This window comes from Primulina eburnea, chromosome 15 (genome assembly GCF_022965805.1).
Source record: "Primulina eburnea isolate SZY01 chromosome 15, ASM2296580v1, whole genome shotgun sequence".
Lineage (NCBI taxonomy): Eukaryota > Viridiplantae > Streptophyta > Magnoliopsida > Lamiales > Gesneriaceae > Primulina > Primulina eburnea.
In genome coordinates, this window is record NC_133115.1 from 35,213,698 (window position 1) to 35,232,381 (window position 18,684).

Sequence of the window (18,684 nt, forward strand, 5' to 3'; positions counted from 1 at the left end):
TCAGCTCGCCAGATTTGTTCAACTCATCAAGTAACGCTTCTTGGTAATTAGTCGCATTCTATGTTTACCATCCATCATTATCATTTTTTTTTCCAGTTAGTTCAAAGTTATGTTGCTTCCCGTTGACAGAACGAGCCACGCATATTTGGTGTTTGTGAAATTGATCGTGTAGAAATTTGTAAACAAGTAGTGGTCTACGCTACTGTGGGTGCTTCCATTGTGATCAAAGCATCGACAAACATACCACGCTTCATGGGGTCTTCCCATGGCATTGCTTAGACTGGAACTATTTCGTGGTTAGGCTGAATCCCGATATTGAGAAATTAACAAGGCATTAATTTGTTTGAGAGAAGCCTTTCTTGTAGACAGTGAGGATTGAGTTGGATCCATCCCGAATATAGGTCTACCCCAGGCAGTAACCTTAATTGTCCAATTCAATTAAAATACATGAACCTAAAGAAAAAAATAAAAATAAAGGATGAAGATATGAATCCATGCAGCCAGTTTCCGGTACCATGATCACAGTCTACTTCCATAATTGGATTGAATTTGTTGATGGCAAAAGCACTTTCAAGTGAGTTTTGGCTTCAAGAAATAAAGAAGCGGAATTGAAAGAAAAGCTAGGCAGAATGGTGTAGGGGCGGAGAGAAGTCTGCAGCCATAGCAGCGGGGATGGAAGTCTGTCTTTTTTTTATTTATTATTATTATGATCTAAAATGTAACAGTCTTTATGTTTAGATTCTTCCACCGCATGATCACTTGACTGAAGGAATCCTGTACAATATACCAGCTAGAAAATAATATTCTAATTTCACCAATCAATCATTAACAAGCTAGCATAGTCAGCCATACAAGCTACTGTCCTTTGGTTACATCCTTGGCCATGTTTCATACGCTGCTTCTCCTTGATAACTGGGACCAACTAGCTTAAAAAATAATTCAGTTTGCAGCAGCACATAAAAGTTTGTCTCCTATCTTGCCTCTATCATTGTAATGGTGATTTCGTTTGCTGAATTAGCTGTATTTGTGCTAGTTGAACTCTGATCAATAGTAACTTCTCTTTCAGTGAAAAAACCTGGTTTCTTGGCTTCAGGAAGGACTACTTCGTTGCTCAACATAAAAACTGCAGTAAACATGCTTGGCCTGTCTTCTGGTCTCTTTTGCACGCATAACAGACCAACATGGATTATCCTTAGCATTTCAGAGATGTAGAATGGTTCAGCTAAACAAGGATCCACTAGTTCCAGCGACCTCCCTTCTTTATAGAGTGTCCATGCCTGTAAATAGTGTTTAAGACAGTGTTATATATTTTTCCACATATTAACTATTAATTGTTTTTAGCTGTTATTAAACACTCAAATTTTAACGATGATAGATCTAAGTGACAATCCTTACATGTCCAATAAGGTTGAGATTGTCATCATCGTGAGAAAATCCCCTGTTTCTCATTCCACTTACAATTTCTATCACTAAGACCCCAAAGCTATATACATCTGATTTTGTGGAGAACAAGCCATCTATCGCATATTCTGGGGACATATACCCACTACAATAAAGAATTAATATTAAATAAAGTCACAAACAATGGTAGGTTAGAAGTGACACGTGGAGTTTTTGAGATACTTACTATGTTCCAACAACTCGCCGTGTCTTAGCTTCAGTCTCATTCTCTCGAAAACTTCTAGCCATACCAAAGTCTGATATCTTAGGGTTCATGTCTGAATCTAGCAATACATTGCTAGGTTTGAGGTCTCGATGTATGACTCTCAATTGGGAATCTTGATGAAGATACAGCAGTCCCCTGGCAATGCCATTGATAACACTGAAGCGCTTTTTCCAATCAAGTAACATGCTTTTTGTTTGGTCTGTTCAAAAAATTCGACACTCAGTATTTTCTGTTGATTGCATGAATAAGTTCAATAGCCCAATATTCACTGGCTATAGGAGATGAACTGCCAATTTGCCCATCATATGAACCTCAGATTTATATGTTAGAGTGGTATTCATTGTGCTAGCAGTAGAGTACTTGATATGTGCACTAATAATTACCGATGGCTATGCATGATTGAAATGAATAATGTTTAAGCAAGTAAATTCATAGTTTCAGGTTATAGTTGTTTCTGTAATTCTCATGCAATCTGATCATAGATATGAGCATATAAAATTGGATTGCTCACCAAATAAAATCATGTCCAGGCTTTTATTAGGCATATATTCATAGATCAACATTTTTTCCTCTCCATTGATGCAGCCGCCGATAAGCCTGACGAGATTTCGATGTTGAAGTTTGGCAATAAAGATTATTTCATTTTTGAATTCATCTAGTCCTTGCATGGAGTCTTTGGATAACCGTTTCACTGCAATTTCTTGTCCACCTTCCAGCATGCCCTAAGGCACCAGCTTGTTCATGTAAGGTAGTGATTTTTTAAGTTACATTTGGATTTGCGGAAAATATTTGAAGAAAAAAATTGAAATGATTCCTTATAAGATAGGTTTGAAATTCAGTTTTAGGACTCAAAAGTATGTAATATCCTGACAAATAAATTGATTTACTATTATTTATTTGAAGTCCTTAGTTCCAAATCCATCAATGCAAATATTGCCTCACCGAATTTGAAGTAATTACAAAACTTTAACAACTTCCATTCTTTTTCCAAATATGAAATTTCCTGTAGAAGTTTTACTTTTTAAGAAGCTAAGTTTTTTTAGACACGGTGATTTGATCATCTTTGCAAAAGGTTCATTACTTCACTTGAGAAGATCGTTATCTTTAGCCCTACTACATCGTGTTTTTCATTAAAACATTTCTTGCCATTTGAAAGCCTATTTCTTATATTACACGACTCTCTCCCATCTTTGGTCAAGCGAGATTTACTCATCACATATTTTTCCCTTTGCCATTATTAAAACAATAGTGATTTTAAAATGATAAAAATTTCATCTTCATCTTATATCAGTTTCTTATAACTGCATATAGAGGTGGACCGGTAATACCTTATAAACTGGCCCAAATCCACCCTCCCCAAGCTTTTTGTTGATTGAAAAGTGGTCTGTAGCTTCCAAAATAGTTGATAGATCAAATAATGGCAGCTCCGAGTTCTGCTCATGACTTCCAAAATGTTGGCCTGCAAAAGGAAAATTGTCAAGATGCCATTCAAAATGGAAGCTAGGTAAGTAATTGAGTATGCTCATTATTTCAAATCTCCTAATGGATATTTTTCTTTGCTTCCTACTTATTATATTCCTTGAGCATAAACATTTTTCTTACCCTTCATTCTAAGGTTTTGATAACTCAACCGCTTCCGGATATATAGAAAGAGGCCCGTGCCAATAAGAATTATAGTCATCACTGATGTCAAACTCACTGCAACTGTTATATATTTCTTCTTTCCTTCAGATTCAGCAACATTTTCTGTCCAATTAAAAAGGCAATACTTCATTATAAAATATCGGCACTCAATTTTTTTGTTAATATCTATTGCAAATCCAACATTTGGGAAAAAAATCTCGTCTTTTTGTTATCAGATTATTTTTGTTAGAGGTACTTCAGACAAAAAAACAAAAAGTTTAAATGGACAAATGTAATTTATTCACGACAGCATTGAGATATTTCTTGATCACCATATTTTTGTTTGAGATTCTCCCCTATATTAAACTGATACGTTGTCTGTCTACTGTGGATGTCATAATGCTCAGAAATTCGCTTCTTTTTATCGATTGTGTGAGTCAGAAGTTGAAGCAAATGAGGAAAGCATCGAACTTTGTTCATCCTAAGTATTACCTGCCTCTGAAGAAGACATTCTGATGTAAATATCATCTCCATTCTCAGGTTGGTCTTTCATGTCAATCAAGTCTCCAAACCAAAGAAGGCACCCGGTGCCTTTGCTTCGATCTAACTGCGTGCATGCCATACAAGAGCAGTCCTTTAAGCATTCTGCTTTGCAGTCTTCAAGTGCCAAAATATCGATGTAACGTGAATTTCTTGAGTCCGGCAATTTAATGCCAGGATATTTCAAGAATATATCTCCTTGACAACTCAAGTTATTTCGCCGAACGCATCCATTTGACCTATCTGATCTAGCCCACCCTTCTTGGTCTTTGGGCACAAATCTGTCCAGGCACCTACAAAATGGAGTGTTAGTACTACACTTACCATATGCACCACATAACTTGTATTGATCACAACTATCTACTGGTAAGTAGGCAAATTTCACCCAATTTTGAGCTCCATCAACCCAAGTCCAACGTTGTTGATAACCACTCTCATCAACTACAGCTATCGTGATAACTGATTTATCAATAATTTCTTGGAAAACATATACCTCCTTCTCATTCATTACTAAATGAATCTTGTATGTTGCTTCTCCTGTCTCATTCGGTCCCCCACTGAAGCCAAATCCATTCCAAGGACCAACTCTAGACCAAATTTCTGTACCATTTTTTAGTAGTACTTGTGGGTATCCTGTTGGATCCACGTGAGTACTAAAATCTCCAAGAGCAGGGTCATCGTTGCTTTTCCATGACGTTAAGTAAGTTTCGATACCTGTCACGTAGTTCCTTCCAATCTTCATTCCAGATAAACGTGTATCAGTCGGATGATCAAAACTCTGCCAGAGGAAATTCTCTGGCCTTTCATCATTCGCATCTCTTACGACTAAATTTCCAGAGTCCAGTAAATGTGCAATTGGGTTTTGTACAGACCTTGACGATTCTGAAGACCACACTGCTGCTCCATTGGTGTCATTCAGTAGCACCAAGAGTCCAGGTTTGACAACCTTTAACACACCTCCTGCCCCTGTTAATGGTGCTTCTCTGTTGGCAACCCAAACAACTCTCCTGACTTTGATATTCCTGTACCATAGACCCACGTATTGATTTGTTAACTTTCCTGTTCTGAAAAATCCCAATTCGAATACTCCATCAGACGATAGTATGGTCTCACCAACTCTAATCATCTGACCAGTTGTTATCGTATTAGTCGCACCAAAAGTGGCCGGAATAATGAAAAGGAACGCCAAAGCCAGGCCTTTTTGTAAAATTTCCATTGCTGCAGCTAGTACAGACGGAGTAAGAGTTCAAACAAGTTGTTCATTTGACCAAGCTCATTAAATTGCTGGTCATGTTAAAGCACACTCGGTCAAAGTTTTAAAGTGAGAAATTTATGATATGTACGAGTCTTTTTTCTTCAATATTTTATTAGGATTTTTGTGTGGAAAAATTTCTAAAACGATGGCTGGAGCCAATATCCAGAATTGATCTGGAGATGATTATTTTTCTAGGCTTAAAGTCCTTGGTCATGATGGTTACAATTATATTATTTTAGTGGTAGCTAGAGTGTAAACGAACCGAAATGATTCGAATATTATTGCATCAGTTCGTTGAGCCAGCAAGATAAAAATGATTTGGTGTGAGAGTTTACAAAATATTGATAATTAATGTCATCCATATTTATGCATAGATAAATCGGTATATATATATATATATATATATATATATATATATATATATATATATATATATATATATATATATACTAGACAAATGCACGTGCGTTGCACGTTGAGAAATGTAGATAATCTGTATATGATAAAATTATTTAAATATGTTTAATTATTTTTGAAAGAAGAATAATTTTTAATTGATAAATATTTAATTATTTGATTACAAATGAAATCATCACATTTTCTTGTCTTTGATTTGAAGACATCCTGAAATGATTTTGCACCTGTCGGTTTTTTTTTTTTTTTTTTTAATCTTTTTAGCTCTTCTTTTGTACTTGGCAATTGGTTCGTCATCTTGAATCTCTATTTCATCTTCATCTTCATGGATCTCCATGTTTCTGTTTATATCAAATTCATTTGATTTTTCTACCTTTGGTGGTATATTGCTTTGTTTAGTTGACTTGATAATCTTCCAAGATCTCTGTTTCCTGATATTGACATTTGTTGTTGGATAATTGTCATGTATCTCAATAACTTCTGCCACAATCTTTAACACTCCATCACGTTTTTCCACTGAATTATCCAACTTGAACAAGAATGTGTGGAGCTTGTAGCTTGGTTGATTTAGCAAATCTTTATATGGGTTATTTGGTAAATTCTGTACTGCAAATTTTTATTGTTAAATGCAAAATCTAAATATTCTATTTATGTAGATATAAAATCATTTGTTTGTTTTATCTTATACCTGCTCATGAATTTGAATAAAATCTTCAACCGAACATCCAACAAAAGATGTTACAACTTTTCCAAATAATGTTATTCTTGCCGTCTCATTTCATCTTCAATTGTGATTGTTATTCTGTACATGTACCATAAAGAAGTAAAGTAGTGATCATCTCTTTTTGTTATTGTGATCTAAAACTTGAGTTGGGTATTGGTATTTTTTATTACCTTGAAATGGTGGTAATTGGATAGTTTATGCAATTGGCACAACTTGCTTTGTTGTTGATTTTTGTAGCAGCTTGAAAACAATGATCACATGCTTTATACCATGGAGTAGCTTTATTTTCGATTTCCTTTATCATATTGTTTTATCCAATGAAATGTATAACTCACAAAGACGAAGCGTTAGAAATTCATAAATATGTACCATGTTTATATTACTCTGGCGGTGTCACATAGTGGGTTAAGAATCATTGCAGTTGTGTGCGTAGTTTGTAACTGTTGTGCATCTGTTTTAATTGTTTCGATTTACACCACACATTAGTAATTTTTGTTGAAAAAAACATTTAGGGAAAAAATAAAGAATGTTTTATAACATACTGAGAAAGATTTGCATTGTTAGATTGGAAAATGCAACAATAGGATGTTCAGACTCAATGCGCTTCATCAATTGGCCTTTGTGTATTGCCAAGTCGTTCACATAGTGATAGAAATAGTTTCCATTCTATACAAGATAATTTATATGTTACAAATTTTAAGATATGCATATTTATATATGTCAATTTTTTATTTAAATTTTACTACATGTTGAGAAGCATAACTTGTCTCTTTTGACCTTCTGTTTTATCTGGCCTGGTGAAATTGCTTAATGGCATGACTTTATTTAGTATACCGATCACATCTGTACACATTTCACTGTTGTACAACAATTTGATGAAATTTTTTCTCAATGATTATATGGTATGTACTTGAAGCCTTGAAATTTGATCAACAACAGGCCAATCAGATAAGAAGGCATGTTTTGAAAAGAACATGATTTCCATGAACCAACAAAGATTATCGTAGGTAATTTCATTTCATTTATCGTGCCGCATAAATGTTAATTTAACTGAATCATTCTTGATCTTAACACTTTGCTTTAAATATGATTTAATAAATATGTATATGTTTAATGTTTATTTAGTTGGACCTAATTTCAAATATCTATAAAAAAAATGTGCTTGAATTATATCATACAGAAATTAGGACAGAGTATGTAGAACCGAGCGCTTGCTATTTTACCAAAAGCTATAGCTAGTAGTCATGGTGCAACTCAAATATTTTAAACTGCACCGCAGCTCAAGCACCACGGTTCGGCCGCTCTACCAATCAGGGACAATTATTGCACCTAACAATCTCCCTCCCAATAATTGCATTCCTTGCAATCAATGAGAATCGAACATGTGACCTTAGCTCTGATACCAATTGTAGGACCGAGCGCTTGCCGCTTTACCAAAAGCTATAGCTAGTAGTAATGGTGAAACTCAAACCTTTTAAACCGCATAGCAGCTCAAGCACCACGGTTCGACCGCTCTACCAAGCAGGGACAATTATTGCACACAACATTTTTTTATATTTAACACGTCTCTTTTTTTTTCATCCACTATGTTTGTCTTAACTTTTTTGTTCAAAATTTGACGCATTTCGTAGACTATATGTATGAAAAACCAAGAATTTATATACTTCACAGAAATCATTAATTATTCTCTTCGTAGAAGAGAAGACCCGAAATACGTGGCTTTGATTGGTGTACTCTCATACTTATTTTTATATAAACAACAAGACACATCATATAATATCAGAAAATCAATTACCGCTAACAATACTAACCAAAACGAAAAAAAAAATCATAACACAAACAACCTCGATAAGAAAAAAATGATAACTCAAAGTTTAAAAATAATTTATTTAGTACAATAACAAAGAAATTAAAGTATATACGAGCAATAAAAAACATACATCACTCTCAAATTAAATATTAACTCATATTATTCACAATTTGTATAAATTTTCAAATATTTTTTTCGAATAAAGAGAAGACGCCTTATTAATGTCATCGTTATATAGATATTCATTCCACTTCTTTAAAAAAACACAAATGAAAAATGGTGCCTTGAAATCATAATAAAACCATTTAGAAAAGCAGCCGTAAAAATATAATACAAAGTCACACAATTTTTCTTAAACCATAGAAAAATATTAGACTATTGACAAAATATATCTAGCAACAACAAAGCATGTGTTAACTTGTGATATAATTAAAATTTAAGATCATGCATAATCATTGAATTAGACCAAAATCGCATGCCAAAAATCTATTGGATATTATATAGTTTAATAATTTATCCATATTTGTCGTTCACTAGAGGACTCTTAAACCTACCAAATTTTGTAGTTCACCTATTATTTTCATAATAAATAATATAAGCAAGAATATAAAAACTCAAATTAAAATTCATTCTATCAATCTGAGGATAAAAAATTGATTAGAGAATATAGTAATGTCGTAAAAAATTTAAATATTGATTTATAGACAGAAGTTTGGAAATACATTTGCTCCAATAAATAAAAAATATTATCTCTTGATATTCTGAGACATAAGGTAAAAACGAAGAAAAATTTCAATTTTTTAATATTTTCTAAGTCATTTCAAACTAAGTAATCTAAGCAAACAGAAAACATGCATTATGTGTTTAAAAATTAACAAAATATCTCAACAATAAAAAATTGAAAAATAACCATTTTTGTTGGATATTTGATTTTGTTTTCTCTTTTCTTTGTGCAAACAAACAAATCACATAAACAATCCAAACACAATTATATAATCAATACAAATGACATATAACAATCAAACATGTTAACGCTAGGGTAAAAAAACTCCTCTCATTGCAAGAACCAAAAATGATCAAATGAAGCATATTATTTAGTAATATTTATTTAGTAGCATTTATAAAAAAATTGACTAAATAACTTAAAACAGTGTTTGAAATCACTTACAGACAAACATTTCTCTCAATCACATATCTCTATTGACACATAAAGAGTCTGAAAATATTTTTATTCTAAATGGGAGAAAGAAATTTTGTATGACATTAATATTTATTAATAATTTATTTTTATTCAATCCGACTCATCTCCCTTTGTCTTCTTATTATTATTTGACAGCAATGTATAAATATAAGTAATTAAAATTAAATTTAAAAATAAATTAAACTAATAATTAGTTTGATTGAGTTAAATACACTATTAATGATCTTATTAAACTAAGATAAAAAATGACTTAAATAACACCGTTAACATGACAAAAGTGTTAGACACTATAACACGTTTTTTACCTTCTTGTATATAAACTCACAATTGTACAGATAAAGTAAAAATGAGGAATTGAGAAATAAAAGTGAACGGTTTTTCCCTCCACAGAGCAATATTCACATGGTATCAAAGCATTGAAGATCAGCACGTTTCTGAATTCACTTGACATTGAGTTCGGGTTTTCTTTGCTGCTGGCTTCACGATTGAATAGTGCAGAAGAAACAACACACGTTTTCTTTTAAAAAAACACGATTTATCCTCGTAAAAAAAATCTTATACACTTACTTGTGAATTAATTATTATAAAATAAACAAATAAAAAAAGTTAAGAATTTAAATAATCCGACATATATCATAGGATGTGAGGCTGTTCCAAGGCTATCCACGGTCACGATCAATTAGCTTGTAATTTTTTTTGAGCAAAGCAAAAAGATCTTTCATTCATTCAAGCCCGAGATCAGCTGCCATAACCAGATCTTGGAATATATTACGCTTGTCGACCTTGAAACACAGGAAATGGGAGCAAAGGGCTGTGGTAATGGGCGTCATTGAATATTTTGTGGGGTTTACATTTACATTTGAAAAAGTTGCGTAGAAGTTTTAAGAATTCATTGTAGTTTACGAAAACTCTGATCTTGTTTTTTGAGGTCACTTGGTTCAAATTCGGGTGAAAACATTCAGCAAAGTTGGAACGAAGGTAGAAGCGTGTATATCAGCTCGCCAGATTTGTTCAACTCATCAAGTAACGCTTCTTGGTAATTAGTCGCATTCTATGTTTACCATCCATCATTATCATTTTTTTTTCCAGTTAGTTCGAAGTTATGTTGCTTCCCGTTGACAGAACGAGCCATGCATATTTGGTGTTTGTGAAATTGATCGTGTAGAAGTTTGTAAACAAGTAGTGGTCTACGCTACTGTTGGTGCATCCATTGTGATCAAAGCATCGACAAACATACCACGCTTCATGGGGTCTTCCCATGGCATTGCTTAGACTGGAACTATTTCGTGGTTAGGCTGAATCCCGATGTTGAGAAATTAACAAGGGCTAATCTACATGACATTAATTTGTTTGAGAGAAGCCTTTCTTGTAGACAGTGAGGATTGAGTTGGATCCATCCCGAATATAGGTCTACCCCAGGCAGTAACCTTAATTGTCCAATTCAATTAAAATACACTGAACCTAAAGAAAAAAATAAAAATAAAGGATGAAGATATGAATCCATGCAGCCTGTTTCCGGTACCATGATTAAAGTCTACTTCCATAATTGGATTGAATTTGTTGATGGCAAAAGCACTTTCAAGTGAGTTTTGGCTTCAAGAAATAAAGAAGCGGAATTGAAATAAAAGCTACACATAATGGCATAGGGGCGGAGAGAAGTCTGCAGCCATAGTAGCGGGGATGGAAGTCTGTTTTTTTTTTTTAAAAAAATTATTTTTATGATCTAAAATGTAACAGTCTTTATGTTTAGATTCTTCCATCGCATGATCACCTGACTGAAGGAATCCTGTACAATATACTAGCTAGAAAATAATATGCTAATTTCACCAATCAATCATTAACAAGCTAGCATAGCCAGCCATACAAGCTACTGTCCTTTGGTTACATCCTTGGCCATGTTTCATACGCTGCTTCTCCTTGATAACTGGGACCAACTAGCTTAAAAAATAATTCAGTTTGCAGCAGCACATAAAAGTTTGTCTCCTATCTTGCCTCTATCATTGTAATGGTGATTTCGTTTGCTGAATTAGCTGTATTTGTGCTAGTTGAACTCTGAGCAATAGTAACTTCTCTTTCAGTGAAAAAACCTGGTTGCTTGGCTTCAGGAAGGACTACTTCGTTGCTCAACATAAAAACTGCAGTAAACATGCTTGGCCTGTCTTCTGGTCTCTTTTGCACGCATAACAGACCAACATGGATTATCCTTAGCATTTCAGAGATGTAGAATGGCTCAGCTAAACAAGGATCCACTAGTTCCAGCGACCTCCCTTCTTTATAGAGTGTCCATGCCTGTAAATTAGTGTTTAAGACAGTGTTATATATTTTCCACTATTAACTATTAATTGTTTTTAGCTGTTATTAAACACTCAAATTTTAACGATGATAGATCTAAGGGACAACCCTTACATGTCCAATAAGGTTGAGATTGTCATCATCGTGAGAAAATCCCCTGTTTCTCATTCCACTTACAATTTCTATCACTAGAACCCCAAAGCTATATACATCTGATTTTGTGGAGAATAGCCATCTATCGCATATTCTGGGGACATATAGCCACTACAATAAAGAATTAATATTAATATAAAGTCACAAACAATGGTAGGTTAGAAGTGACACGTGGAGTTTTTGAGATACTTACTATGTTCCAACAACTCGCCGTGTCTTAGCTTCAGTCTCATTCTCTCGAAAACTTCTAGCCATACCAAAGTCTGATATCTTAGGGTTCATGTCTGAATCTAGCAATACATTGCTAGGTTTGAGGTCTCGGTGTATGACTCTCAATTGGGAATCTTGATGAAGATACAGCAGTCCTCTAGCAATGCCATTGATAACACTGAAGCGCTTTTTCCAATCAAGTAACATGCTTTTTGTTTGGTCTGTTCAAAAAATTCGACACTCAGTATTTTCTGTTGATTGCATGAATATCATGAATAAGTTCAATAGCCCAATATTCACTGGCTATAGGAGATGAACTGCCAATTTGCCCATCATATGAACCTCAGATTTATATGTTAGATTGGTATTCATTGTGCTAGCATTAGAGTACTTGATATGTGCACTAAATAATTACCGATGGCTATGCATGATTGAAATGAATAATGTTTAAGCAAGTAAATTCATAGTTTCATGTTATAGTCGTTTCTGTAATTCTCATGCAATCTGATCATAGATATGAGCATATAAAATTGGATTGCTCACCAAATAAAATCATGTCCAGGCTTTTATTAGGCATATATTCATAGATCAACATTTTTTCCTCTCCATTGATGCAGCCGCCGATAAGCCTGACGAGATTTCGATGTTGAAGTTTGGCAATAAAGATTATTTCATTTTTGAATTCATCTAGTCCTTGCATGGAGTCCTTGGATAACCGTTTCACTGCAATTTCTTGTCCACCTTCCAGAATGCCCTAAGGCACCAGCTTGTTCATGTAAGGTAGTGATTTTTTAAGTTACATTTGGATTTGCGGAAAATATTTGAAGAAAAAAATTGAAATGACTCCGTATAAGATAGGTTTGAAATTCAGTTTTAGGACTCAAAAGTATGTAATATCCTGACAAATAAATTGATTTACTATTATTTATTTGAAGTCCTTAGTTCCAAATCCATCAATGCAAATATTGCCTCACCGAATTTGAAGTAATTACAAAACTTTAACAACTTCCATTCTTTTTCCAAATATGAAATTTCCTGTAGAAGTTTTACTTTTTAAGAAGTTAAGTTTTTTTAGACACGGTGATTTGGTCATCTTTGCAAAAGGTTCATTACTTCACTTGAGAACATCGTTATCTTTAGCCCTACTACATCGTGTTTTTCATTAAAACATTTCTTGCCATTTGAAAGCCTATTTCTTATATTACACGACTCTCTTCCATCTTTGGTCAAGCGAGATTTACTCATCACATATTTTTCCCTTTGCCATTATTAAAACAATAGTGATTTTAAAATGATAAAAATTTCATCTTCATCTTATGTCAGTTTCGTATAACTGCATATAGAGGTGGACCGGTAATACCTTATAAACTGGCCCAAATCCACCCTCCCCAAGCTTGTTGTTAATTGAAAAGTGATCCGTAGCTTCCAAAATAGCTGATAGATCAAATAATGGCAGCTCCGAGTTCTGTTCATGACTTCCAAAATGTTGGCCTGCAAAAGGAAAAATGTCAAGATGCCATCCAAAATGGAAGCTAGGTAAGTAATTGAGTATGCTCATTATTTCAAATCTCCTAATGGATATTTTTCTTTGCTTCCTACTTATTATATTCCTTGAGCATAAACATTTTTCTTACCCTTCATTCTAAGGTTTTGATAACTCAACCGCTTCCGGATATATAGAAAGAGGCCCGTGCCAATAAGAATTATAGTCATCACTGATGTCAAACTCACTGCAACTGTTATATATTTCTTCTTTCCTTCAGATTCAGCAACATTTTCTGTCCAATTAGAAAGGCAATACTTCATTATAAAATATCGGCACTCAATTTTTTTGTTAATATCTATTGCAAATCCAACAGTTTTGAGAAAAAAAATCTCGTCTTTTTGTTATGAGATTATTTTTGTTAGAGGTACTTTAGAACAAAAAAATAAAGTGTAAATGACAATGTAATTTATTCACGACAGCATTGAGATTTTTCTTGATCACCATATTTTTGTTTGAGATTCTCCCCCTGTATAAAACTGTTAAGTTGTCAGTATACTGTGGATGTCATAATGCTCAGAAATTCGCTTCTTTTTATCTATTGTGTGAATCAGAAGTTGAAGCAAATGAGGAAAGCATCGAACTTTGTTCATCCTAAGTATTACCTGCCTCTGAAGAAGACATTCTGATGTAAATATCATCTCCATTCTCAGGTTGGTCTTTCATGTCAATCAAGTCTCCAAACCAAAGAAGGCACCCAGTGCCTTTGCTTCGATCTAACTGCGTGCATGCCATACAAGAGCAGTCCTTTAAGCATTCTACTTTGCAGTCTTCAAGTGCCAAAATATCGATGTAACGTGAATTTCTTGAGTCCGGCAATTTAATGCCAGGATATTTCAAGAATATATCTCCTTGACAACTCAAGTTATTTCGCCTAACGCATCCATTCGACCTATCTGATCTAGCCCACCCTTCTTGGTCTTTGGGCACAAATCTGTCCAGGCATCCACAAAATGGAGTGTTAGTACTACACTTACCATATGCACCACATAACTTGTATTGATCACAACTATCTACTGGTAAGTAGGCAAATTTCACCCAATTTTGAGCTCCATCAACCCAAGTCCAACGTTGTTGATAACCACTCTCATCGACTACAGCTATCGTAACTGATTTATCAATAGATTCTTGGAAAAAATATACCTCCTTCTCATTCATTACAAAATGAATCTTGTATGTTGCTCCTCCTGTCTCATTCGGTCCCCCACTGAAGCCAAATTCATTCCAAGGACCGACTCTAGACCAAATTTCTGTACCATTTTTTAGTAGTACTTGTGGGTATCCTGTTAGATCCACGTGAGTACTAAAATCTCCAAGAGCAGGGTCATCATTGCTTTTCCATGACGTTAAGTAAGTTTCGATACCTGTTACATAGTTCATTCCAATCTTCATTCCAGGTAAACATGTATCAGTCGGATGATCAAAACTCTGCCAGAGGAAATTCTCTGGCCTTTCATCATTCGGATCTCTTACGACTAAATTCCCTGAGTCCAGTAACTGTGCAATTGGATTTTGTACAGACCTTGACGATTTTGAAGACCACACTGTTGCTCCATTGGTGTCATTCAGTAGCACCAAGAGTCCAGGTTCGATAACCTTTAACACATCCTCCTGCCCCTGTTAATGGTGCTTCTCTGTTGGCAACCCAAACAACTCTCCTGACTTTGATATTCCTGTACCATAGACCCACGTATTGATTTGTTAACTTTCCTGTTCTGAAAAATCCCAATTCGAATACTCCATCAGGCGATACCATGGTCTCACCATCTCTAATCATCTGACTAGTTGTTATTGTATTAGTCGCACCAAAAGTGGCCGGAATAATGTAAAGGAACGCCAAAGCCAGGCCTTTTTGTAAAATTTCCATTGCTGCAGCTAGTACAGACGGAGTAAGAGTTCAAACAAGTTGTTTATTTGACCAAGCTAATTAAATTGCTTGTCATGTTAAAGCACACTCGGTCAAAGTTTTAAAGAGAAATTTATGATATGTATGAGTCTTTTTTCTTCAATATTTTATTAGGATTTTTGTGTGGTAAAATATTTTTCTAAAACGATGGCTGGAGCCAATATCCAGAATTGACCTGGAGATGATTATTTTTCTAGGCTTAAAGTCCTTGGCCATGTGGTTACAATTATATTATTTTAGTGGTAGGTAGGAGTGTAAACGAACCGAATCGTTTCAAATATTATTTCATCAGTTCGTGGAGCCAGCAAGATAAAAATGATTTGGTGTGAGAGTTTGCAAAATATTGATAATTAAAATGGGAAATTATAGTAATAATGTTATGGATAATTAATATATTTTTAACAGTTGCAACATATATTTTCGGTCATCCATATTTATGCATATATATATATATATATCTATATATATATATATATATATATATATATATATATATATATATAAACATACACACCGCATATTCATTATTCAATTATTTTTAGGAAACTGTATTTTGCGATTATGCTCTTGTATGCTGTTAAATTTCAGTTTTAATTCTGCAATAAGAAAATGATAATTAAAATGAGAAAATGGATAATTAATATCTTTTTAACTATTGCAACATATATTTTTCGTCATCTATAGTTATACATAAATAAATAGATAGATATATATACATTAAATTAATATAAACTTCACTTGAGAAGTGTAGATTCATTATTCAATTATTTTTTGGGAAACTGTATTTTGCGATTATGATATTTTATGTTGTCAAATTTCATTTTAGTCCCGCAACTACATTTTTTAATGCAATTTTAGTTCTTTTTCAACGAAAGTATTAAATAGAAGCTTCGAACGACATTATCTCAATATATATTCTCGCATAAGTTTGACAGAGTTTCAAAATTTTAACTACGTTGGCTTTCTTTTCCGGATAGGGAATTTTTAATATGATTGAACTTCTAAATCGAATCTTACTACTAATGTATTTTTAGGATACTTAATTTTTTTTAAAAAAATTATTCACGTAATGTAGTTATATATGTAATATGTAAGGCAATGTTTACCAAATATTTAATTTATTATATTGTCTCGTGAGCATTAGAGAATGTCCTTGATCATATATACTTACTAGTTATTATGCACACGCATAAATTGTTTTTTACAATGATCGAGAGACTAAAGTGAAATTTGACAAATTATCGAGGGACTAAAGTGCTATTTAAATTGTTGAAAATAAAAATAAAAGTGTCCGTTAGGGGTGGGCATAACACCCGAAAAACCGGAAAAAACGACCGAACCGAATAATTCGGTTTAAATGGTTCGGTTTTATCGGTTTTTCGGTCGGTTATGGTTTTAAAATTTATGAAATTCGGTTTTTCGGTTCATTTCGGTTTTTCGGGGTTTTAACCCCCGAAAAAACCGAAAAACCGAACCAGCCATATTATTGTTAATGTTAAGGTTTTTATGTATAATGTGTCATATTATTGTTAAGTATAAGAATTTTTTTATGTATAAAGGGCCTATTAAGATTTAAGAACTTAGTATCATTAACCCTCAATTTTCAATCCGATCGTTTTTTCTTCTTTCCCACCACTCACCAGTCGATGTTTTTTTTCTTTTCTGTATATATTTCTTTAATTTTTTATATAAAAAATTAAGTCTCACAAATTAAATGTTTGAAAAATACTATGATTTAGATTTTAAAGGCGTAAAGTGACGTATAATTTTATTTTGTAACAAATTTTAGCTAACCGTATATAACCGGCCGTATAAACCGAACTGTACTACAAAAAATATCGAACCGAACAGTAATAAAATGGTTCGGTTTTGGACTAGAGATTTTCAAAACCGAAACCGAAAATCGAATCATTGTAGAGTAAAATCGGACCAAACCGACCGTTTCTCTCCCGCCCCCCCCCCTAGAATCCGTTGAATTAAACAAAAAACAAAAATATAATATTGATATCACATAAGAGCAAAATGAGAAGAAAACGTTAGTGTCTATTTTTGGCTCTATTAAACTCAATCTTTATATATAATATAGATATATATAGTACGGATGTGTAATAATTTTAATTTTTTACTACTCTATCTATATTTTTTATGTTCACGGTTTTACCTACAAATCGAAATTCAATTTGTATACTTTTGTGTATAACAACGTATGTTGGGATAACGGAAAGTTCCGAGGAGTACAAGATTGTCTTTTCGGCCTTTGAATTGACGGTTTTACCCTTCGGAATATGACTACAGCCAGAGAGAAGGCAGGAGGCAATTTCTCGTGCATTTAACACCGAGCCAGGTCAATGCCGCTTCCTCGAAGCAAAACAACTCCTTCTGACCATTTCTTTACGGGTCACAAGCTGTATATTAGTTGTTCAATAATGTTCGTCCCTCTCCTTCTCAGAAGCCTCACCCACCATCATTCTTCCCCTCTCTATATTAAACCATCTCCTTCACGATACTTGAGCCATCACACAAGAATCCGATTCCTTGAAAATCAGACTTTGAATCCCACTACCTGAAGATTAAAAAGAAGGCCTATTAATGGCGTCTGCAGGTGGATCCGGTTTTCAAGATTTCTTGCCCCTGATGGCGGAAAAGCTTGGTGGGGATGGCTTGATTGGGGAACTCTGCAATGGGTTTCAGCTATTGGTGGATTCTGACAAAGGGGTCATCACATTTGAGAGCCTAAAAAAGAACGCTGCTTTACTTGGGCTTCAAGGATTTTCTGATGCTGATCTTTACAACATGATTAAAGAAGGTGACTTTGATGGAGACGGAGCGCTAAATCAGATGGAATTTTGTGTGCTAATGTTCAGATTGAGCCCCGAGTTGATGGAAGAGTCACAGTTTCTGTTGGAAGAGGTTCTTCAGCAGGAGGGTTTCGAATACTTTGACTTCTCTTTGTAACCATTTTAATTTCTTTTTTTAAAAAAATTATTAAAAAAAACGTAATTCTGACGATTGTTGAGTTGTTTGGGCTATTATTGGATTCAAATATACGTAAATTGACTGAAGAATAATGAAATTTAGTTTGTTCCTTTGGATGCAAATAACTTCTCGTGCTTTTGTTTTGGCTTATATTTCTTGGATATTATCAACTGATATGCAAATTACTACAAAACGCAGAAATATTTCGAGAATTATAAGCTACATTTTGGATGTATTAACTAATTGATTTAATTGTTGGTGATGGAACCTTTGTTATTGTGAGCTATAAGATGTAGCAAGGCCGATGGGGCTTTTTTTATCTTGCTAAACTTGGTGTCGTGGACTTCACCAGCATGATTCACAGCATCAAG

At 33.9% G+C, this 18,684-nt stretch overlaps 2 protein-coding genes across 2 annotated transcripts; one reads left to right on the forward strand and one right to left on the reverse strand.

Annotated features, from left to right (window-relative positions):
• Positions 1–90: 90 nt before the first annotated feature.
• LOC140815684 (uncharacterized) lies at positions 91–15,418 on the reverse strand. Its single transcript, XM_073174753.1, is given in 17 exon segments — positions 91–1,277; positions 1,396–1,546; positions 1,628–1,865; positions 2,178–2,388; positions 2,995–3,125; positions 3,269–3,412; positions 3,782–5,073; positions 5,777–6,104; positions 11,219–11,522; positions 11,640–11,755; positions 11,758–11,789; positions 11,872–12,109; positions 12,432–12,642; positions 13,249–13,379; positions 13,523–13,666; positions 14,037–15,036; positions 15,038–15,418. Coding segments are annotated over 17 exon segments (5,238 nt in total). The 5' UTR covers positions 15,299–15,418; the 3' UTR covers positions 91–971.
• Positions 15,419–17,708: 2,290 nt separating this feature from the next.
• On the forward strand, positions 17,709–18,438 carry LOC140815284 (calcium-binding protein KRP1-like). The gene has a single exon (XM_073174410.1). The coding sequence runs from the start codon at positions 17,927–17,929 to the stop codon at positions 18,290–18,292; it is 366 nt and encodes a 121-aa protein (XP_073030511.1). The 5' UTR covers positions 17,709–17,926; the 3' UTR covers positions 18,293–18,438.
• The last annotated feature ends 246 nt before the right edge of the window (positions 18,439–18,684 follow it).

Excerpts from the sequence above, each read along its gene's own strand:
- LOC140815284 (XM_073174410.1), top strand. The coding sequence starts at position 17,927 with ATGGCGTCTGCAGGTGGATCCGGTTTTCAAGATTTCTTGCCCCTGATG.